The sequence below is a fragment of the Caretta caretta genome, chromosome 11 (assembly GCF_965140235.1).
Source record: "Caretta caretta isolate rCarCar2 chromosome 11, rCarCar1.hap1, whole genome shotgun sequence".
Classification (NCBI taxonomy): Eukaryota; Metazoa; Chordata; order Testudines; family Cheloniidae; genus Caretta; species Caretta caretta.
The window spans coordinates 45049523-45073563 of NC_134216.1; the positions used below are offsets into that span (position 1 = coordinate 45049523).

At 39.9% G+C, this 24041-nt stretch overlaps 1 protein-coding gene across 11 annotated transcripts in view; it reads left to right on the forward strand.

The window, feature by feature from the left end:
* OSBPL6 (oxysterol binding protein like 6) overlaps nt 1-24041 on the forward strand; it is a 199747-nt gene that overhangs the window by 114020 nt on the left and 61686 nt on the right. For 4 of the 11 annotated variants that reach the window (XM_048869606.2, XM_048869605.2, XM_048869610.2 and 1 more), the window contains 9 exons: nt 20-115; nt 4687-4809; nt 9432-9485; nt 11051-11164; nt 11295-11465; nt 12039-12171; nt 13431-13534; nt 14610-14702; nt 20523-20597. In XM_048869606.2, coding sequence (XP_048725563.1) covers nt 20-115; nt 4687-4809; nt 9432-9485; nt 11051-11164; nt 11295-11465; nt 12039-12171; nt 13431-13534; nt 14610-14702; nt 20523-20597 — 963 coding nt within the window. The remainder of the gene's footprint in view (nt 1-19; nt 116-4686; nt 4810-9431; nt 9486-11050; nt 11165-11294; nt 11466-12038; nt 12172-13430; nt 13535-14609; nt 14703-20522; nt 20598-24041) is intronic. The other 7 variants (XM_048869608.2, XM_048869613.2, XM_048869612.2 and 4 more) reach the window with 5 other exon arrangements.

Here is a 24041-nt window from a genome sequence, read left to right on the forward strand (position 1 = left end):
TTCTTTATTCTTATTTTAGAGTGCTCATGTATTAGAGCGAAATATTTCTTTTGGAAGTGCAGACTCATCTGTAAGCAAGCAATTGCTCGAAACTGAGTCCGTCTCTCTGTCTAAGGTCAGTGTGGGAAGGGAGGATCTCTGTGTGCCTACTTTGCATGTTTTTTAAAGAAATGCTTTAACTAGTAACTTTGTTGTGGCAGCTTTTGTGGGTGGGCTGTCGAGTATGATGCAGTTCCAGTCCTACAGCTTCTGGTTTCCCAAATGAGACTAGGGTAAAGCATACCCTTAGCTGTCAGAGAAGAAAATTTCTTATAGGGTTCACACTAACAAAATGAAAGATTTGAATTAGTATAATGTCCTGAAGCACCTAGAAACAAGCATGTGTTGTTAATGAAAATGCAGGATGCCTAGCTCTCTTTTTCAATGGGGTGAAAGAGAGAGACATGGGCAATTTGGGGAAGAGTTGCTTTAAGTATAAGGAAGCTTGTAATCTGGTGGTAGATTAATGCCATAACATGCAGGGGATAAGAGACTCACTCTGAATTCACGTTTTCCAGGGCAGTGGGGACTAAGATAGGTGTGGAAACAGCACACAGTCCCAGGGAAGGGAGAACCTTGTTTGGGTTGATCTGCCGCAGACCTCTCTGGTTGACTTTGGAGCAGCATTGCTGGGTTCTGGAAAGAGTCATATCCAGAACTCCTTTTCTGGATGGGTAGTTGGCAAAGCACAGGGGTACTAAGAGTGTGTATATGGATAAAAGGGAAAAACTGAGAGGTGGGGTGTCTCAGTGCATCTTGTGTTTCATCCATTTAGGTCTGAATCTTGAGCTCCCTGGAAGTCAACAGGGTCAATGCAGATGCAGAGCTCTGCCTGCACAAAGTTCAGTGATTATAAGATCCTTATGGCTGGGACCATATCTTCTGTTATGTTATTATGTAAAGTATCTGGCAGAAATTCTCCTCTTAACAAACAATACATATTAATTCCATAAAAAACTGCTATTTGAAGAAGTGGGGTTTTTACCCACGAAAGCTTATGCTTATGCCCAAATAAATCTGTTAGTCCTTAAGGTGCCCCCCAGACTCCTTGTTGTCTTTGTGGATACAGACTAACATGGCTACCCCTCTGGTATTTTTTTTGAAGTGTATTGTAAAGGCAGGGTGCAGTGGAGAGTAGTGATATGACCATGTTCTTAAAGATCATATGCGCACACACAGGAAAAGAGTGAAGGTTGCACAGGCAATCTTGTCTTTGCCATTTGCTGACTTTGGAATGTTTCACTTTCCAATCTTAAATGTTCTTTTAATTTTAAAATGAAATTTCCTAGGTTTTTTAAAAATAAATTTTTATCATATGCAACTGTTTACATAACACTCACCTGTGCATTCCCTAGATCCTGCTGCTGCTCTGTGCAGGGCCGGTCCATTATGTAACTTATGGTGACACTCTCAGAGGACGAAAAATGCAGCTGGGAATCAATGTTAGATGAAGGTGTCCCAGCCATATCATAGAAGCATGGGACTGGAAGGCACCTCGAGAGGTCAGCTTGTCCAGCCCCCTGCACTCATGGCAGGACAAGGTATTACCTAGACCATCCCTGACAGGTGTTTGTCTCACCTGCTCTTAAAAGTCTCTGATAATGGAGATTCCACAACCTCCCTAGGCAATTTATTTCAGTGCTTAACCACCCTGAGAGTGAGGAAGTTTTTCCTAATGTCCAACCTAACTCGCCCTTGCAGCAATTTAAGCCCATTCCTCCTTGTCCTATCCTCAGAGGTTAACAAGAACAATTTTTCTCCCTCCTCCTTGTAACAACCTTTTATGTACTTGAAAACTTATCCTGTCCCCTCGCAGTCTTCTCTTTTCCAGACTAAACAAACCTAATTTTTTCAATCTTCCTTCATAGGTCATGTTTTCTGGACCTTTAATCATTTTTGTTGTACTCTTCTCTGGACTTTCTCCAATTTGTCCACATCTTTCCTGAAATGTGGTACCCAGAACTGGACACAATACTCCAGTTGAGTCCTAATCAGCGCAGAGTAGAGAGAAAGAATTACTTCTTGTGTCTTGCTTACAACACTCCTCCTAATAATACATCCTAGAATGATGTTTGCTTTTTTTTCTTTTCATTGCCACAGTGTTACACTGTTGACTCATATTTAGTGTGTGGTCCAATATGACCCCCAGATCCCTTTCCACAGTACTCCTTCCTAGGCAATCATTTCCCATTTTCCCCATATCACCTTTCAATCAGCCCATGCCCCTTTGTCTTGCTCTTCTAGCAGCAGAAAGGGGGAGTGATGGAAGAATCCCTGTGTTGCGTATATATCATTGGAGAATCACACGTACACTGGCGTGACTCTCAGTGAGTCAAGATGGCTTTAGGATCAGATTATGGCATTGGTGAAGCACAAAGCAGAGCATTACACTGAATAATCTGGCCCTTTTTATTTGCCAGTCTCTGACCATTTGTTTAAATTAATATATGTATGAGTTCTTGTTGAAAAGTATTTAATGCCAGTGCTACCTTGCAGATCAAAGACCTTTCCCTGCAGCTAAGCTTGTGAAGGAGAAATCAATGAGGTGGGGATCAGTAGACATAAAGCTATAGAGAGAGATTCTGTACTTACCTCATGGGGCTAATTAGTTTAAATTTCCCCCCCTCAGGTGTTAGTATTTTTTATTAGGGAAGACTTTTTACACATGTAATAAGCTCTTCTACACCAGGGAGAAAGAAATAATCATCTTAAAATAAGGTGAAGTCAAAATAAACCTGGTGGTCTTCAAAACCATGATACATACATGCAAGAAGAGAGAACACTGGGAAAGTGTGAGTTAGGGCTTCTGGAGACAACACTAAATTGTCTATGCATTTGCATGGGCATTTGATATAGTTATTACTTTATTGTTTAGACAGGTGTTTCTAGCAACCCCTTTCCCAAATAAAAAAATTTTGTGATCCCCTTATGGTTACTATGAAAGTAAGCATCTGTGGTAAAAATAAGCTTATCTAATATAATTTTTTTTGTGTGTTTCAAGAGGTAGACCGAATACTTGATCTTGAAGGTTGAGGGTATGCAGGGGTGGCGTGGGAGGGGGAGGATGAGAGTGGGGTTTTCTTTGCTTTAAGTTGTAATACATTTTTCAGTGCCTCACAACCCCCCAGTTGCCTTTTGTGTCTCCCCCAGAGGTTGCGACATACCAGTTGAGAAACGCTGATGTGAAGCCATGAGAAATAGTATTAGTGAGCACATTATTATGCAGGCACAAGTAGCATTTTAAACTAGAGCAGACTTTTGTGGACCCGAGTGGCAGCAAAGGGGTATAAATAAGGGCAAAACTGTTTTGCATAGGCACCTTATACTTTCGTTGCTCTCTTCCCCTTCAACATATTAAGCCATAATTTTGGCTTAAGTCATATAAGTCGTAATTCCTGATGGCTGCTAAGTGTGGAGAAAGTGGACTAAAGAGCCCTCACATGGGCATACAAATTATAGGGGACATAATGGAGTTATATAGAATAGTCAATCATATAGAGAAAGTAAATTGGACACTACTATTTAAATGTCTTATAATGCAATGAAGCTGAATGGGAGACGCTGTAAAAGGAAATACATTTTCCTAAAGGACAATGAGCCTGCGGAACTCTGAACCACAAGATACCACTGAGGTCAAGCTCTTAGCATGATTCAAAAAATGATTAAACATTTCTATAAAAAACAACAGAGACCATCCACAGTTACAGCAGACAGGATTTTAAAAAACCTTAAAATTTAGAAGGGATGTAAACTCTCATGCTTCAGGGCACTAACTGACAGAGGTTAGGAAGAATGTCTTCTATGATCAAGTTATTCTATAATTTGCCCACTTTTGGAGTTTCTTGTACCTTCTTCTGGAGACTTTTGGCCTTGGCCATTGTCAGAGGGAGGATATTGGACTGGATGGACCACTGGTTTGATCTATTCTATGCAAACATAGTGTTAATATGTACACATAACTTAGCTACGAGAGTGCCTTGTACGGTTCTTCACACAATCCATTGTTTCTAAGAGAAGGAATAATACCAGGTTGTAAGTAGAGACCACTGGTGAGTCAGGAAGTATAAACATTCTAACAGGAAGACTGTGCCCCTGACGACTCCACCATATCTGCTAAGCCTTTCTACATTTCCTATTGGGGAGGGCATGTTGAACAATGTCTACAGTTTTAATAGATGGTCAGAGTTAGGACAGCCAGCTGTCATCTTGCATTTCCCCTTCTGCTTGCAAATTGGTTGGTGTGTGCCCACTGTACGCTTACCCCTTCCAGAATTTACCTGACTAATATACAATTAATAAATATGAAATGCCATTTCTTCTCTTAACACACAGTCCCGCCATACACAGGTATGAATCTGCAACACAAAGTTCTTGGCTGCTTATAGTGCCAGATTTTTAAAAGAGTGCGGCTTCAGTGTAGTTCGCTAAATAAGGTCCAGATTTCCAAAAGTGCTCAAAACTCAGTAGTTCCTACTTCTGAAAATCTGCCCATTTATTTTGGTGTCTAAATGGGTGCTGAGCAGTTTTGAAAGTCTGTCCCCGATGGTGTGTTCTGAGCACTTGAAAATCTGGGCCACATAATATGAACAGTTTTACATCATATATATATTATAAATTTAAAATACTATTTTTATACTTTTCCACCAGGAACCTGACAGCTGGGAAATCATAGAGGGGCTGAAAATAGGCCAGACTAATGTCCAGAAACCAGACAAACACGAAGGTTTCATGCTGAAGAAAAGAAAATGGCCTTTAAAAGGCTGGCACAAGGTAAATGTCTGTTGGGAGGGGCTAGTTAATATCAATTAATTGTGTGTGTTTTAATCTTTGGTTGTTAAGCCCATGCATTGTTAAATAATTGCATTGGTTGAGACAGGGCATGTGACACTCCACCGTTCAGTTACAAGTCACGAGACTTTGATGATAAAAAACACTTTTGCAAGGGTACCTCTTGGCTGAGAAAGGATCATGCGAACGTCTGACCTGCACCAAAGAAGGCGTAACACAGGTTAACCCTGAATTTGCAGCACAATCTTGGGAAAGAGAGACAGACTTATTCCACAGACCATGCAGCATTTGGGCACTAGTTTGATATAGATGTCTGCCTGGTATGGCTAGTCTGACCTTTACAGTCAGAGTAAGGACATCTGCATTTCTGTATTGCAGTGAAATCTTTTAATAGCGGTGAACTCACTTTTCACTGAACTTTATTATGAGGCAAATTCTACTCCGTCCTCTGTGGATGTAGTTGGCCACACATGAAACAGAATTGCTGTCCAGGTGGGGTACGGTTTGGGGAGGCTACACGAGGAGTGTGCACACGCTAGGCAGGGAGGAACTAAGACCCAAAGGGGCATAGGAGTGCTAGGACTGTGGAGCCGACTCTGTCTCTTAGGGCTAGTCTTCTCTACAGGGAGATTGACGCTGCTGCAATTGACTCAGCAGGGATCGATTTAGCGGGTCTAGTGACTACCCACTAAATTGACAGCAGAGTGCTCTCCAGTCGACCCCGGTACTCCAGCTCTCCAAGAAGAATAAGGGAAGTTGACAGGAGAGCGTCTCACATCGATGCAGCGCAGTGAAGTAGCTGGAGTAGCGTAACTTAGGTCGACTTGCCTCTGTAGTGAAGAAAAGCCGTTAGGCTGGAATAAGTAGCTCTGTGGCATGGCTGCTTCCACTCCATGGCCTCCCACCACAGGAGCCAGACTAATTACTCAGTTGAAACACAGGGGATAGGGTTTGAGCAGAGGGCTCACTATTGCTAACATTGCAGTTGGCACATTACCGTGCATTGTGACAATTCGAGTTTTTCATCCTACTTCACTTAAGATGAATTTTTACTCTGAGTTCACCATGAGTAGTTTGTTTGCACTGTAACTTCACACTGTTTGCACTGCTTCATTTGGCTGTTCTCTTATTACCGAGATGTAAAAAACAAATAAAAAACCTCTCCTGCTTGCTCCTTCATTTTGTTGCACTGATTGCCTGCCCACTCTACCCTCTGGTGTTTTTGCTTGCTGGGCTGGTGACTGGGTTCAGCTATGAGATGGAACTATGAATGCACAAAAGCAAGGCCACCTGCCCAAAATCCATTCTTTCCTTCAATTAGTTTGGAGATATTGCTGCCCGTATTTAATTTTATTAGCTCCAAAATTGCTGTTATTGGATTTAGGTCACTATATTTATGTCAAAACAATTATCATCTTTTTGTTTGAGCAACAAGCTGTGTGCTGCAAGGACTGACCCGCCTCTCTTTGACTCAGAGTAATTTTCCAGTACAAAATACATGTTGCTGAAAGAAACAGAAAGACCTGCTTTTATGCGCAGTTTTTTCTGGAAGAGCATTAACCATGGTTTTGCTAAGCAGTGTGGGCTGTATTCATAGGTGAGTCTAAAATGGTGGGTGTAAGTAATATTTTTCTCCTCCTCCCCACACACTATATATTACACTGACTTAGTCTCATTTGTGGTTACCAAAATGTAACTTCCACACATTTGTCCCTTTGAATCCTGAACACCTGTTCTCTTTAGGTTCCCCCCCCCAATAGTGCCTATAAACATAATATTTAAGTGCTGACGCATCATCCTGAATTTGACCACCTGAAAGTAAGGGAGTTTATGTTGGTGTAACTCAGACGCTAAAGGACCAGAAGAGAAGAGTTTATCAAGAAAAACAACATGTAAGAATGTATAGCATAAAGCAAGGCATCTCCTACTTCAATATGCACTAACTTAGGCTCCTTCGCACCACGTTATATATTAGTAAGGGATTGTAACTGGATAACTGGCTCCTTAAATGGAATCAGGCTCAGCTCTCCTGTTCCAATCTAGTTGTGACCTAGTTTGATGTAATGAGGCAGGCCAGGCTGCCCCTTGGTGTTATAAATGGGAGATAGCACAAAGGTGAGAAAGTCCAGATCCCAGAGTTCAGAGAGGGAGCGTTGGGAGTTTGGAACCCAGAGAGGGAGCTCAGACGAAGAGCAGAACTGGGTTGAGAGCTTCAGGGCAGGTACCCCTGAAGGAAGGTGAAAAGGTCAGAGTGCCTAGTTGAGCTGTGGAGCCACATCAAGCTGGTGAAAGCAGAAGGTGGAAAGGTAGCCGGGGGTGGGAGAGCAGGGGTGTGTGTGTGTGTATGAGTGAGAGAGAGACAGAGAGACCTACAAATTTGAATGTACTGCTTGGGCTATGCTGGGGAATTCTGGATTATGACTGTGGTACTCCTATAATCAATTAACCTTACAAAGGGCTATTCATACTTGGAAAGCTTGCATTGAGTTACTGGGGACTCCAGAAGAAAGGGGAAACTGAGGTAGAAACACCAGTTGTGCTGCGGCCTGCCACTGGAGGACATCTCTGATGGGGCAGCCTTCTCACTGGGACTCCAAGAGAGTGAATCTAAGGGAGTCTAACCTTGTATCACTTCCAGTGGCCAAATTATCATCCCCTTGCGCATATTGGTGAACAGTTATATTGACTTAAGTGGGTCTACTCATGTGAATATCTGTTTATGAATGTGAATAAATGGGTCACAGTCTGGCCCTGGATCTTTATCCCATTTTTACAAATCATATACAAATATGATATTCTCAACTTGCATTCAAGAACTGGTTTCATTAAACTGTTTTTCAGAGTGTCTATATGATGTGTAGTCTCTAAAAAAAAATACAGTGTGCTGGGAGATGGTGAAAAATTCACTAAAGACAGTAATTGCAGCACACAGTACAGCACTAATAATACACTAACAGTTTACATTTGCTGTATGCAGCATATTTCATCCTGAAGGGTCTCAAAATGCTTTGGTAACATAAGAGATTCCTTTGTATAATTTGTATATTAGTTTATCCAGTATCCAAATGCAGCATGCTTTGGAGTGAAATGATGTGGCTTTTTCCCTACAATATTCAAAACTGCACTACAGTTTAGAATAGGAAATGGGGGGAAAAGACTTTTATCCAGTGGAAAGTGTGGGAGAAATGTAGAAAGGCAGAATTACCTGCTACTAACATCTCTATCCTTACAAAAAATTCCAAGCAGTCTTTATTGGCCATAATTTGGTTGTACATCTCCTCCAATTAATGTCTCCAGCAACACAGTTCCCTACATACCAGGTTGAGGCATTGGTGTCACCTCCTGAGTCACTAGCATCACTTCATGCAGCACTGTCATGAGGTACTTACAGAGGTCTCTGGTTCAAGTACTGGCCCTGCCCAGGTTGTTAGATTTAACAGGATCACAACACAAGAAGTTTGTCATTCCTCTCTACTCAGTGTCCTCAGAGGGCTTGTCTAGACTAAGGTAAAAGGTGTATTTTTAAAATTTGTTTTAACATGTTAAAAGTAGAACTTGCCCTCTCTACACTAGGGTTTTTAAAAATGTGTTAGGGCTTCTCTAGATTATGATCTAAAGGGGTGATGTTAGCACACGTTAGTTAACATCTTTTAAAAGTCTAGTGAATAGAAAGCACACTGCCTTCAACACATGCTAAGATGGTTAAAATAAAGCCCACTGCCTCGTCAATGCTACAGTTTCAGAATGTGTTAGCTAATCCATTCTAACAACACATCTTTTATCCTAGTAAAGACAAACCCTCAGAGTAGAGAATATTGTTCTCTGCCCATCCTCTGTCATGCGGGAGAGACATATGGTGGTGGAGTAGTGAGTCTCAGCATGGATCCCTTCCCAGCTGGAGATCAAAGGACCACAGAGTTAGGTGGTTCTACCTTTTGGTCTAGGAATAGCTTTGGGTTTCCTTTTTCCTGGATGAGGAAGCTAGAAAATCCATTAATGTGGAATGTGACTAATGTGGGTGGGAAGAAAGTGATGGAGAGCTTGAAGAAATCAATGACCTTCTTTTTAAAAATGACAGGTTTCAGAGTAGCAGCCGTGTTAGTCTGTATCCACAAAAAGAAAAGGAGTACTTGTGGCACCTTAGAGACTAACAAATTTATCTGAGCATAAGCTTTTGTGAGCTACAGCTCACTTCATCGGATGCATCTGATGAAGTGAGCTGTAGCTCACGAAAGCTTATGCTCAGATAAATTTGTTAGTCTCTAAGGTGCCACAAGTACTCCTTTTCTTTTTAAAATGGTAAGCCGGAGCGTCAGCCCTATAGACTCTCTGGACTAGTCAGAGAGCAGGAAGCTATCTTGGGCTACCAACCATTCCCAGGGCAATTCCTGAGAGACCTCTCTGTTATGCCTAGAATATAATTGCTGCCAGAACAAATGAAAGCAAATAGTCAGTTCAGTACTGCATTTACAGGCTTTTTTCTGGCTCCAGACTCTTGACTGCAAGGTGCAATGGGATAACAAACTTGCTTTCAATGGATGCGATTTTACATAGTTAAAATTGTATTTGATCACTAAGAAGGAACTGTATTTTTTTTCCTGCAGCGCTTTTTTGTCCTGGATAATGGAATGTTGAAGTATTCAAAGTCACCAATTGATGTAAGTAAAACTGAAGGCCATTCTTAAATTTTGATTGAAAGCTTCGCCTGCTATGTGATTAAACCTCATTGCACTATGGATTCTTAAAGCAGCACAAACTAGCAGATCATGGCTGATGGGCTCAAAATGGGTAGTGCTGCTTCCATGGAAGACTTCTGTGTGTGCTCTGCATGGATTTAGGATGGATGGAGAAGATGCAGGGCCGAGGGTGGGAGTGGGTAATGCTGGGGACCACTGCTGTTCCACAACATAGTCTCTTCACTAACTCACTGGGGCTATCCTGGTGAACTGATGTTGACTGGGTCAGCATTAATTTGCATAGCTTTCCACTTTGCTCAGTGACCTACCCCAAAAGAGCAGGTTGAGCTGGTGGCCAGGAACACCTTTGAAGAATGGCTCATGGAGGAGCGAGGGTGGTGGCTGCAGGAGGCACTGCAGAGGCTTTTGCTCAGATGAACCTAACCTCCAATGAATTCATCACGATATATGAGTTTCCAGGCCTAAAACCTCTCTCCCAAAGGGAGAGTGGCAGGGAAACTCTGCAAGTGCAAACTAGAAGTTTCCAGTACCCTACATGGGAAAGGAAGATGTTTTCCGTAGTTATCTGTATTGCTCATTTATATCTATGGTATCGGGTACCTCTGGATTTATTAAGCTACTAATGATCAAATCCAGCTCGCCTAATTCATACAAGTGTCCCCATTTAAATCAGTCATGGGCATGAAAAAAATGTGTAATTAAGGCTATCAGGATTTGGCCCTCTATCAGATATTTGCCATAGCAGAGGTATCTAATATGTTTACCATATTTTTGGGTTTACTGTTGTAGCTGATGTACAGTTACAGTATGATGGGTGAAAAAATTAGGCCTACATCTGTGACCATTATAATGAAACTATCCCCTTACTCTTGTAGCCATGTTTTATTAAGATTATGCAAGTTTATTGTATTGATAATCTTTCTGCATTTAGTCAAGACTGTGTTCTATAGCTTTTTTTAAATGTAATACACTGTGGACTCTCCCATTTCTTGTAATTTAACCAAATTTTTCAGACAAAATTCCGCCCTCAGATTCACTGTGCATTTTTGACTGACTGTTGGTTTTCCCATTGGGAAATGCACACATGGACAGAGAATAGGTTATTAGTCGAGTTCTATCCCAGAGCAGAACTCTGCCTGTCCTGACTTTTATGAAAGTACAGAATAGATTAATTAAAGAGTTATGTATTTAATGAAGGGCCTTGACTGATCAGCTGGATGTAATTTTTAACTTTTTAATTTGGTGTCTATTCTGTACAGAATCAAAATGGATCATTTAAACTTAGTTACACTGTGGTGAGTCATCAAGGCTGTTTAATGGAACTGATTCTGGAGTGAACTCTTCTTGGGGAGTAGGGTACTCTTTTTCTCAAAAGAAACCTAGTGTGCCATCTGATGGGTACTGTTTTCTCTTGTTTTACATTAAAATCTTCCCTAAAACAGGAAACAACTACATCAGTATTATTTCAGTGAGAAACAATAAAGCATTTGATGTTACCAGTCTCTTAACATGTCTTCTGATTTCAGATTCAGAAGGGCAAGGTACATGGAAGCATTGATGTTGGCTTATCAGTTATGTCAATTAAAAAGAAAGCTCGTAGAATAGACCTTGATACAGAAGAGCATATCTACCACCTGAAAGTGAGTAGTGTTGCAACAAGTTTTTCTTCTCTTTTCATTCACAAGGGAAATGCTTTCAATAGTAGCTATAAAGGATGAGGGAAACAGGATATCTTTATGAACAGATAATTGACCATGGCCCTTCTTTTAGGTGAAGTCCCAGGATTCATTTGATGCATGGGTATCAAAACTGCGCCACCACAGATTGTACCGTCAGAATGAGATTGTAAGATCACCAAGGGATGCCAGCTTTCACATATTCCCTTCAGCCTCTACTACAGAGTCTTCACCAGCTGCTAATGTTGCTGTGTTAGATGGAAAGGTATACAGCATCTCTTATGTGGAAACTCATCTTGAAGTTAGTGTAATACTTACAGCGGACTGGGTTCCCTAGTGGACAGAGGTGGTGGATTCTGGTTATAAAGTTGGTGTAATCAGCCATGGAAAAATCACCAAATTAGGTAACACTGGCCAGCAAGCATCTGTGGGTATGTAGCTGAAAGGTTCATTGATTCAGCACATCCCTATGGCAGCTTTCGTCAGTGGGTTTCCTATAGAGACCCCATTAGAGCGCTAAGCTTCCCTAAAACAATTTACACTACCCTGAGCCAGCAGGGGTTAATTTAGCTCCTTATTGTTTGATAATGTTCTTCTTAGCAAACAGTTTTTCAAGCTGATGCTCAGGAAGTTTTGTTTTTTCCAGGGGACCTGTTTGGTATTCTAGTGTGCTGTTCTGAAAAGATACTTCTCAAGGACTGAAAAGTTTGTTTCAAATATATCATTTAAATTCAGATATAGAATTTAATTTCTGATTTAAAAGTTAGTGTGAAGATTAGACCTGTCAGCAAAGTATGGATCGTACCAACATATTTTAAATTTTCTTGTGTTGTTTTAGGTTACACAAAATAGCTTTCCATGGCAACCCCCCATACCATGTAGTAATAGCCTTCCTGCAACATATACTACTGGCCAAAGTAAAGTAGTAGCTTGGTTGCAGGATTCCGAGGAGATGGACAGATGTGCAGAAGGTCAGTCATTCTCTTTCATGTCTTTCTTTATAAGTGAGACTATTGATATATTATAAAAAATAGTAAACAAAAAAGGCTAAGATACTTCTGTATGTTAATATAAAATGGCGCAATTAAAATAATAAGCTGGTAACAATTAAAACTGTTCATTGTGGTGGAGTATATTCTTTGTTTTCACATTTCTGGATGTCACATTTTAAATTTTATTTTTGATTGTTAAAAAAAATAATGCCATTCCCCTTTTAGGGCCCAGTCCTGCTTCCATTGTCCTCAGTTGGAGCAGCAGGTGCTCAGTACTACTCAAAATTGGGCCACTTATTTAGGTGCCTAAATGGGAATTTAGGTACCTAACATAGTACTCAGGCTTGGAAATCTGGTCTCATTGTTTGTCTGAAAATTACAATGATCATAACTACTGGAGTAAATCTATTAAGATTCTTCATCTTTAAATACATGTACACGGCATACTGCCACTTTTTACTTGTTTCATTCACCTCCATCTCCAAAAATATGAAATATAATAAAATTTGGTAAGAAGACGGGAATTCCTCTTGTTTTATTATGGTTTATTCTATGTCTTATTTTTTTGCCACCAAAATTATTTATTTAAACAGAATCAAATGGCTAGCAAAGTTAGCTGAGTGGAAAATCAAATGGCTGGCAGAGTTAAGTATGCAGTGAGTGAACTCAGTGGCAAATAAAGTTGATTGGCAAAATAATAGCCACTAGGGACTATTTTCTAAATGGTGAAACAGGTTATTAGACTTTGAGTAATGTATGTCAGATACCAAATGAAGATACTGGAAGAAAGCAGAATTTGGAGCGTTGTGAGAAAACATAAGCCTCAAACCCTGCAAACGCTTACACATATACTTCCTTTTATGCACATGCACTAGTGTTTGCAGGGTTGCGGTAATAGCTGCAGAAATGCCTAGTGATCCTATTAACTGCTGGGGCATAGAAGATGGTGGCTTTATGCTGATGGCAGAAGAAGAGGGTAGAGATCCAGCAAGTGGGTCTGAGGGCTAATTGCCTCCTCTGGTGCCTGTCCCCCTCCCTTTTGCAGAAAGATGAGGTTACCAATTGGTACATAATCCTTATTATAGAGTCTGGACTGCATGAAGGAGCAAATTCCAGTCTTTGATTTCTTTGTAGTTTTATAGTGTAGACAAGTGTGCTCTCTGCTGGTTTATGATACCAGAGTAAAAACTGTCTGTCAGTCAAAGTACTTAATGTATTTTCCTTTTTATATGTATTAGATCTTGCACACTGCCAATCAAACCTCGTGGAACTTAGTAAGCTTCTTCAAAATTTAGAAATACTACAGAGGACTCAATCGGCACCGAGCTTCACAGATATGCAGGTAAAATGTATTTGCAAGCTGGTTTGTAGATGCTCTAGTCATTAAATGCCTCTGGGTTTGAAACATTTCCTACGTATGGCAAAGGATGTTGCATTTTAAATCAGACTACTTTATGTTCTGGAATTTTAGTACTCCTCTGGTTAACAGGATAATTTAATAATGATTGCACCACATGTGTCAACCCCTCTTCCTTCCTCCCCCCAACCCGCCACGAAAAACATCTTATTGATATAAGGTCTTTTACTAATTTGAGGTAGATGGGATTACTCCTATGTCCTTTGCCAAAAATATAACTTAATAAAAAAATATGCGGAGTGCTGTTATACTGCTGTATACAGTATGTTTAAGTAGCAGTGAAATTTAAGGGAATGGGAGACCCAAAACTGGAAGGTATCAAGCACCTCCCGAGTAATGTTGAACGTTATCAGTGCCTGAGCACTCCAGGCAAGTGGGAGTTCAGGGTGCTCAGCACATTACATGATTGACTCAGTAATGTGGACAGTCACAGAGAGCTGAGAGGACTGATTCTGTTCCCACCAATCAGAGTGAGTCTGCCACTGATTTCAGTCGGAGCAGCAGCAGGCCCTAAATCATGAAGATTTCATTAATTTTTTTATTCAGTCCTTGCTCATGTAAAACTCCTGTTGACTTCAGTGGGGGTGAAATCCAGGCCCATCTAAACTCAGTGTGGGTGTTTCCTAAAGGTGTTTTGCCACTGAATTTTCTGGGGCCTGGATTTCACCCTGGGAGTTTTCTCTGAGTAATGACAGTAAAAATCAATAAGAACGCAGGATTTTGCCCTAAATAATTTGTTCTGACAAATAAAATATACTTGGTAATTTTTTTAAATATACAGTTAGTTATGGTATAATGTTTGTCTCTAGTGCTTAGTGGTCTTGTTTTAAATATCCTGTGGCTAACTTTGTAGGTAGATCAACAGAGTGACCACCAGAGTTTGTATTCTGTCCTTACTCTCCTATATATTGATGTCTAACATTATGATTCTATACTAACTGCTGTCCTATCTGTGTCAACTTATAGTGCTTTGTTGCTTTTAACTATTTGTGTAATGTAGGCTAACTGTGTAGATATTGCAAAGAAAGACAAGCGGGTCACAAGACGATGGAGAACAAAAAGTGTCAGCAAAGATGCAAAAATACAACTTCAGGTACTGAATTCGTATTGTTTGCCTTTCCATTGTACTTTCAGATTAATTTATGTATATGAAAGCAATTGATTCAATGTGCTGATTGTTTTATACCTGATGGTTTGATTTCAAGCCTGAGTTGGTTATTTAAACCCAAAATAAGATAGTGAGAAATATATTGATTTTACTCTCATTGGTATGAAGACATTGCCAGCTACAGAAAGGTGGAGGGACTGAGTGCCAGTGTCAATTAGGATACAAAGAAGGCAATTTGTGTATAATGCTCAGCATATTAAGTAGGTAGCTGCTGTGGAGGGCAATTGGACTAGAGGCACTGAGATAAAGATAGAAAACAAGAATGGAATACACAACAAATGTAGCCCTCTTAGGCCATGTCTGCAGGGAGCTTTACCAGTGGGACTTCCACCCCGAAAGTTCCCTGGTTGTAGAAAAGGCCATTCTGTGAATTTTTAGTTTCCATGACACAAATTTACAAAGAATTCATTATATGAGGGGAGAGCAGTGTCCCTTTTCTTGTAGTTGAAGCATAAGGCACTTATAAGAGATGGATTGTGTACTGAAATAAACACTTTACACTGGTGTTTTAGTCAGCTCCACTATGCCTTCCTATGTTTTGTGTGAAACAACTGTGAATTTTGGGGCCTGATCCAAAGCCTATTTGTTGTAATTCTCCAGCAACAGGTAACAAACACTGTGTTCAGCATTATATATCCATCAAAGTAACTTCTTGTGTGTGGCTACGTAAATGACTGTTAGATATTAATTCCTTATAACAGCTTTTGCTCCATTTAAATAACCTGAAAGTAGTAAGAGCTTTGCAAATCTTTGCTGTGTCCCCTAGAGTCAGTTAAGGAGCTCACTGTGATTCATTTGAAATGGACAGCCTGAAGCATAAAGTTAAATAATAAAGTGTAAACGGTTACTGTTTCCCGGCGTTAGTGATGTCTGTTCACCAGGTCTTCACTACACTACATTTTCAAAATGGGTGACAGAGCTAATTATATTAGTATTAAAAGTCTGCATGAAAGTAGGATTCTGGTTGATTTACATTTCTAATTGCCTTGTTCGCAGAAGATAATTGTCATTTGAGGCCGTATGTTCCCCTGCTGCTGCACAGCACAGAGGCAGCAAAAATGCAGGAGAAAGGACTTAAAGGTCCCTAAAGGTGGAAGTGGAGCCAACTTCTCATTCATTACCTCACTCTTGGAGAAGCCTCTGTGCACAAAAATCACATGGGCTCTGTGAGTTCTGGAGCATGTAGAGGAGCTATAAAGCAGCTACTGAATGTGGCATTTTCTCTTCCAAAGCTAGCTAACTCGTTTTTCAGAGGGGGTAACATATAGCCATCAGCAAGACATTTCAGTGGGCCATGCTTCCAGCGAGTGGGACATGAGGGAGCAGTGTAGATGGATGTCCTTCTGTATGGAAGGCCTGAGACCTGTAGGTATAGATCCACACTTAAAACAGATCAAATATAAGATGCTGTGAGGGATTTTGTCCCCCGGTCTGGCATCACTGGATAAAGAAGCCCACAAGAGGGCAGGGGAGAATTCCCCCAGTGCAGGCTACCATAGTCCACCCTGCGCTGGCCCCCTCACAAGCACAGGGGCATGCTGGGGGAACAGCCATGGTTGGAAGGGTCCATAGTGCACAACGCTGTGGTCATTCTGGCTTGTGTTGCAGTACCAGAGAGGCTGTCATAACTTGCAGCCGCCTCCCAGTCTGCTTTAGTTATGCTGAGGGCTGTTTCCATCCCAGAATCAAGAGTGCACACAAGTGATTTAAAGCACTGTTGCCTCTGTCTCCCTGAGATGTGCTTTCTGTGCTGCATCTCTTGGCAGCACAGCTCAGAATCTGACCCATCCTGTCCTGAAGGCCACACTCTTTGTTCTTAGCATAGCCACATTGTTTCACCCTGGTCTACACTACAAACTTATGTCAGTATAACTACATGGCTCAGGGGTGAGCGACGTAATTCTACCGATCTAACCCCCCTGTGTAGACAGTACTATGTCAACGGGTGGGCTTCTCCTGTCGACATAACTACTGCATCTCAGAGAGAGAGAGTACCTACACCGATGGGAGAAGCTCTTTCGTCAGATGGATAGCGTCTTCACTAAGTGCTACAGTGGCGCAGCTACATCGGTGCAACACTATAAGTATCGACAGGCTCTTCATCTTAAGAGGTGTTTGCCTCAGAAACCCAGGGTTTTTAGGATAGTTTGTCCCTGTTATGTTTTGCCTTAGGGAGGGGAATAGAACACTTGTGTGGTTCTGCTAATGGGACATTGGGTCTATCCCACTGCTGTATACAGGATAGACTTTATTATTCATAAGCCTTCCCTAATAGATGGGTGTTTGATCTAGCCTTGAATATTTCCATTAAGTGGAATTCCACACTCTCCTTTGTCAGCTTGTTTCTATTGCCTAACAATAGAAAAGGTCTTATTTTCTTTGTCGTAAAAATCAAACAGCTTTTTTTTTTTAAAGAAACAGTAATGCTTTTCAAAGTAGTCATATACCAGATCCATGAATTTGAGTGGCTTCGTACTTTTGGCTTTGTGTCTTATAATAGTTGCTTGAAAATGGGGATCTAGGGTATCTGCATTTAAATTGATACTGCTTCTATATAGTGTCAGTGGCAGAGTTGGAATTAGAATTGGGGTCCCAGATTTCTATTCCTGTGCTCATCCCTATAGACAATATGGACACTATCAAAATCTCTTCTAGATTTCTATGTACTGTGTTCTACATCTGTTTTTGTAAATAACATTGCTTTTGTTGTATTCCCTACTAACATATATTTCTGGAATATTCACTCTAGGTATACATTAAAACACATGTTTTTTTTCCTGGGACGCAAGTCTTGCTGCTTGCTTTAGTTTCTGCTAATACATTTTCATCAATTTATGTCCCAGTCTCTCAAAGACTTCTACACATGCTTAACTTCACTCACGCAAGTAGTCCCACTGACTACAATGAGCCTAATCTTATGAGTAAAGTTATGTATATGCATGTTTGCAGGATTGAAGACCTTTTTTGTTAAATTAACAGCCCAAACCTGCATACATTTACTTCAGAGATTAGCACTTAATCAGTGGGTATGCTTCTTGGATAAAGGGCTACATGCCTGAGAAATGATGTTCAGAAACAGGCCATAAAGTACAAAATGTTCCAAGATTTGTCTAAATGAAATTATGTAACACAAAAGTCTGGTTGATCTACCTTTTGCCGTTCTGTTAATGGAACTTTTGTACAGGGAAGCTTGGTTTTTGTATTCTTTTTTCTGTGTTATGAGTAAAATGTAAATTTGTAATTCTCGTGATAGGCTAAGGGTTTTCAGAAGAAAAAAAGATTGTGTTTTGTAACTGGAGTTCCATTTTTAGTGTTCTTAAGTTGACTTTTTTTTTTTAGCTCAAAATAATAAAATTGCAGGCTTGTTTTACTAATAAAAATTGTTTTAAAGGTAGTCAAAAATATTTATCTACATTCTCTGTGCTAGGCCATCTTGGAGAGTTAGCTTGCTGTTATGAAGCTCTTAGCATAACAGTAGAACCAAAGCAAAGTGACCCTTCCATCCCCAAAGACTACTTTGACTCCCCTTCTGATTAATATTACATGTTCTGGTTCGCTACTGGGATTTCATGTGTTATCTCACTTTGTAATGTATTCTTGAGGCCATATGAAGTCGGTCATTCACATTTTAGCCTGCGTGCAAAAAACGCACATTTTCTTTATGAACCACAGTACGTGTATCTCACGTAGCTAAATTATAAGAGGCTATTTCTGGCGGGACTTAGAACAGAGGTTCTTTTTTACAGGATGGGGTTCTGCTATAGAACAAAGTCTGTGTTACAATCAGTACAATCTTTCTTACACTGAAGGAGATTTTTTCCCTAGTGCTGGTGTTCTATAAAATGGTGGCTGTGGCAATTACTACTCTGTAGGAATAAAAATTTGATTAATAGGGTTTTTCCCCTTCCCAGTGCCATCAATGCTGCAACTAGAATCAACCAGTCTGTATTAGAAGCAGCTGTCTTCCCATGCACATCACTTTATAACATACCAGCTGAACTTTACTGAGCTCAAGGAGTGGAAGATTTGAATGAATTCTCGAACAGGTTGTCCTATACATATGTATAGCAGTGTCCACAGGCCACCAATCTGGACTGTTGTTGTTCTTTTTGTTTTATTATTTCAAACAATTATTTGGTGCCCAGGCTATATTTTGAATACATAAAAGTGTATAGTTCTAAAAATACCCCAATGCCTGAAATGGGAGGAGACGTATGGAGGAACGTATGTGTATGTATTCTTTTCTTTCACATGTACAATGGGAATTGTGCATGAGGAGAAAATACATCTTTAGGCAAGAAATCAGATTTTCTAGTCTTATAAAATGTTGAGATTTCTCAAAATGGCATTACTTGCAGGTAAATATGAAAGGAGAATGTTTTGTGACAGGTATGCAGCTATACTGCATTGAAAAATTACGTCCTTGACTTTATGTCAACAGTATGAATTTTAAAAAGTCATTTAGAGTCAGTTAAAAAGTGAACCTGGGCATAAATCTTTTCAGTATCAGGGATTCAGAAGTGCAAATAAAAATATGTGACAGGGTATATACCAGGCATTTGATGTCCCTTGCCTTGCCTGCCCAAAGCCGGTGTCCTTTTTGGGGAAAAAGAGAAGCACATTTAGACCTCCAGGAGCTGTTGAGAGACACCACCCAGGATCAGTTGCTTGTGGAACCACTGAGAATTGGTCCTCCAGGAGCTAAAAAGGCCGGAACGGTGTGGAAGCCAATCAGGGCCCAGCAGGCAAGATAAAAGGGCTGACTGCATCCTCCTCTGGGAAGCAGTTTGGGTAGGCTGGGACAGGGGAGAAAGAGTCTCCCCTCCCTTAACTGAAAAAAGCTTAGTCTAGTCAGAGGCCTACCTATGACCAATCCTTTTATGGTTGACTCAGCGGAAGACTGTGGTGTTTTACTTTTGCGTAATTTAAAGCCTAGGTGGCCATCTTGAATTTGACATCAGTTGCCTTCAGGGAGCTTGCCTTGTGAGATGCCCCAGTGGCTCAAATGAACCTGTAACAGTGTATTTGTTAGTCAAAAAAATCATTTTCATTGCTCTTGCTTCACCCTGAGGTAATTTAATTTGTTCTGAAGAACCACAATAGAACTGAAATGAACGGAAATTTTGTACTGCATCATTCATTAACATGAAGAAGGAGGAATTAGAGGTTGAGGAGCTTAGTGGCTGGATAGAGGGAAACTGAACAAATAAACGTGGAGAAAGAAATCAAAGAGAGCTAGAACTGTCCACAGAGAAATGTTTAGATTGACAAACAACCTCTCAAGTATACACTTGTACATTCCATGATTCTGCTGCATAAGCTTCTAGTTTACAAACCATAGTGCACGTACACAAACAGAATTAAATGCTCTCTATAAAATTCATATAATAGATGGTCAGATGACCCAAAATATTAAGTTCTTATTTTGTGTTTTCTGCCATTCCATAGTATCATTTTGTTTTGCTATCCCATAACTGCATTATGACGATGAAAAAATGTTAATGGAATTTATTTTTCAGCATTAGTGAGTACGTATTAGTCTAACTACTCTGGAGATAATTTTAGCAAAATAACTAGCTATTTAAGCCCCAGGCATACATGCATGAGAACATGTGAAGTTAGTGAAATTAAAATCCAGTTAAAGACTTCCCCTCTCCCTTCTCTGATCATTTTTCATCTTCCTATGTCCCATCTTCCCTACCCCTCTCTTTTTTTATTCCCATCTCTTCTCCCCTTCACTGTCAGGAAGGGCCAGCGCTGAAGGGCCAGTTCAGCACAACACGACGCCGGCAGAGACTAGCAGCAGCTGTGGCTACAACAGTGAGTGGATTTAAAATCAAGGGATAGTTTTAAAGATGGGAAGCTGTACAACTTGAATATGTAATAACAATACTGAGAACATCACCTGCACTTTCTACAGGTGTCCTCATTACCCACTTTTGGGTAGGCCATTTGTGAAAGATGAAGTCAACCCTGATGCGTGAAAATAAATTTCATGAGCTTGGGTCTCATATCACTTACATCAGGTGTATATCAGTGTAACCCCATTGTCTTGAAAGGAATTACTTCTTCTTTATACCAGTGTAAGTGATATTAGAATCGGGCCCTGTTCCCTCAGTATTTATGGCATATTCTGTATACATATACAATATAAATAATAAAAAAGCAACCATAAATTTCTAGGATGTAATCCCATCAAAGAATTCTGAAAACAGCACACACCAAGAAAGCAGAAGTGAGGTGGCTTGTTATTAAGCCCAGCATGAAATTTCCTTGTGTTATGCCATTGCATATTTTAATTATATAAGGCAAGCTTTTTTCATTTGAAACACTTTTTGTTTACATTCCATAATCCCAAAAAGTCATATTACTACCACTAGTATCTCTGTTCCATTTTGTTAGTCATATGACTGCTTCACACAAAATATGGGTTTGGGAAATGGAAATGAGAGCTGCTAACTGGACAAAGTTCTGGGACCCTCCCACCCCGCAGGATCCTAGAGCTCGGGCTCCAGCCTGAGCCCAGACACTTACACTGCAATTAAACAACCCTGTAGCCCAAGCGCCAAGAGTCAAAGTCAGCAGGCACGGGAAAGCCATGGGTTTTTAATTGCCGAGCAGACATACCTTAAGTGTGGCAGCTGCTCACCCCAACAGTAGTCATGACACGGAAGCTGCTGTTTGTGCAGACTGAGGAATACAGCACTGTGTCAGTTACATTCAGGTCACATGTGGAGGGTTCTCTTCCCAACCCTATGGGCTAGGAACATCTTACCTTTGACAATAAAAGCTTAGATTCTGCGAAAGCTGACAGTACTTACCCAGGAAGGATGACTGTTCATGGTGGCTGAGTGGTTATTTCAAGCCTTGAGTTAAAGTATCTAAAGGAAATGTGGATAGATTTGAAGTTATGTTTAGCAGAGTGAGGAAAACTGTAGAGGGATAGGTGGGAGAAGGCAAAGAGAAAAAGTAGAATACATGATAAATAACAACAGAAATGACCATGAACAAATATGTGCCCAGTTATGAGGGGAATTGGAGAGTAAGGTGTAGGATGCTAGTGATGAGAAACATAAGGAAAAGTTTAATCAGTATTTCTTCGTCTGTTGGGAGCCAAAGTGGATGAAAGATGTGGTTTAATGTGGTTTTTTTCATCTGTTGTTGAGAGTAACTTGGAAATTCTGCTGAAGGAAACAGAGTTCATGTCAATCAGCTATTTCCTTATTTCTGACTGCTGTATAGTGTTCTCTCAAGCAGTCAGCAAAGTGTCTACTTATTTTTTTCATGTAAATGGGTATTTCCTGCAAAGTGTGTGATTATAAATGCTTGTAAAAATGCAAATGCTGATTCTAGGAGACATTTTAAAATGTTATTTACCCAGGAAGCCTCATTTCAGATGTATTATCTGGTTTTCAACAGGGTCCTGTTTTTATATCTAGTTTTTCAGCCTGACCAGTTGAAGTACAAGGCTCTAGAGTTGGGGTTCTGAACTTGGGGTCATGAAGAGATCCAGTGAGATTGCTACTTTTCCTTTCTTTCTAGTAGATGGGATGGGTGCCCTGAACCTTTTATCTCCTGTAACGGGGCCACAGAATGGAAAAAATTGAGAAAAAATTACACCTGTTCTAGGGTGTAATTGCTCAGTCTATGATGGAACTTAATAGCCAATGTGTGCCTTGTACATTTTTCTAAGCTCTAGGTGGTAAAGCCTTTGAGATTAATTTACATTATTTTCTCTGTTGTGAGGATACTAGCATCTGGTGGGCTTGAGTGATTATAGGTTGACAGAATTCTTAGCAAGGAGATTCTGCAACTATGTTCTCTGACCTAAGAAATGAAAGGCTTTGTAAAAGAAGCGCGACTGTCCGACTCTCTTTGTAAAATAGGGAAGTTCTGGTTGACTGTTGAGAGAAGTGGTGTTAGCATAGTACAAAACGGAAGGTTGCTGAATGGATTGTGATAGTTCTGCAGTTTGCTGGAGAAAGGGGATTGTTTTGTGTTCCCTGTTAATAAAGAAATCGTTCATTATGTGAGCCTAAAAATAAAATCAGATGAAAAATTGTCTTTGCTTGCGTAGTTAAAAATAAGAACACGTGAAAGGAGCTTAGAGGAGAAATTAAATTTGCAGTAGACAGGTGTTACAAGACCATTATTTTGCACACAGTAGATACTTGGAAATCTAGGAAGAGTGAATGAAGGAAGATAGGCTGATATAGTGTACCAAGGGGTGGAATGAAATGTGATAAAGTTATTTAAGGATTCCACCAGGGAGTGAGAAACATATAATGTATAGTGATTGGGCACAGTTCCCTAAAAAGATCAAAAAAGCTGTTGTCCAACCCAGTCAGCTAATCAAGTTAACAAACTAAGGATCCATTGCTAGTGTTATGGTAGTTTAACTAATCTGTTGATAAAGTCTATAGTAATATGACTTTTTATATTGCCTGCTCCTCTGTAGGAAGTTTCAGAAAACAACCTATATTTTGGGCCCATTTTTCATATTTGGATACATAAATTACACTCTGGAATGTGGGTTTTCATCTTCTGCATTTGAGGAATCTAATCAATGCATGAACACCTAAAATAGATATTTAAGTGTTTAACTCTTATCTGAGTGCCAAAATATGATTCTAAATGCCTTAACTTTGACACTCAAGTTTGAAAATTGGGCTCCAGGAATCAGATGTTTATATATATGTATATATAAAAATGTGTGTATATAATGTAATACAACATAAATAAAGTATTCTCTCTATATATGTATATAGAGATTTTTCACATGCATTATATATGCAACTATATAATATACAAATGTTACATATCTCTACATTGTAAATATAATACACAAACATATATGCACACATTTACTATATATGCAAAAATACAGAGGGAGAAAGAAAAGTGGAAATATATAATAAATTAAAAGAAGCATATTTGTTCTGTTTGATACAAGAGACTTAATATGACTTGGTAAAATATCTCTTTTACTGAATTTTATAGTAGATGTGCTTCAAATGAAAATGAGGGGTTTTTTGTTCGTTAAAAAGAGTATTCATACACAAAAAGAACCTACATGATTTTCTATATTGTGTGATCTGCAGATGATTTATACAGTGAATTTCAGTGAACTGAATAATAATCTCAGGGTTTACCAACACTCTTCAAAGTATGCAAATAATATTCTCTGTGGGAATATTTAGCCACATTTCCAGGTTGATCGAGAAACTAATACATTTAAAATGTTGGCATTATGACCACCAAATC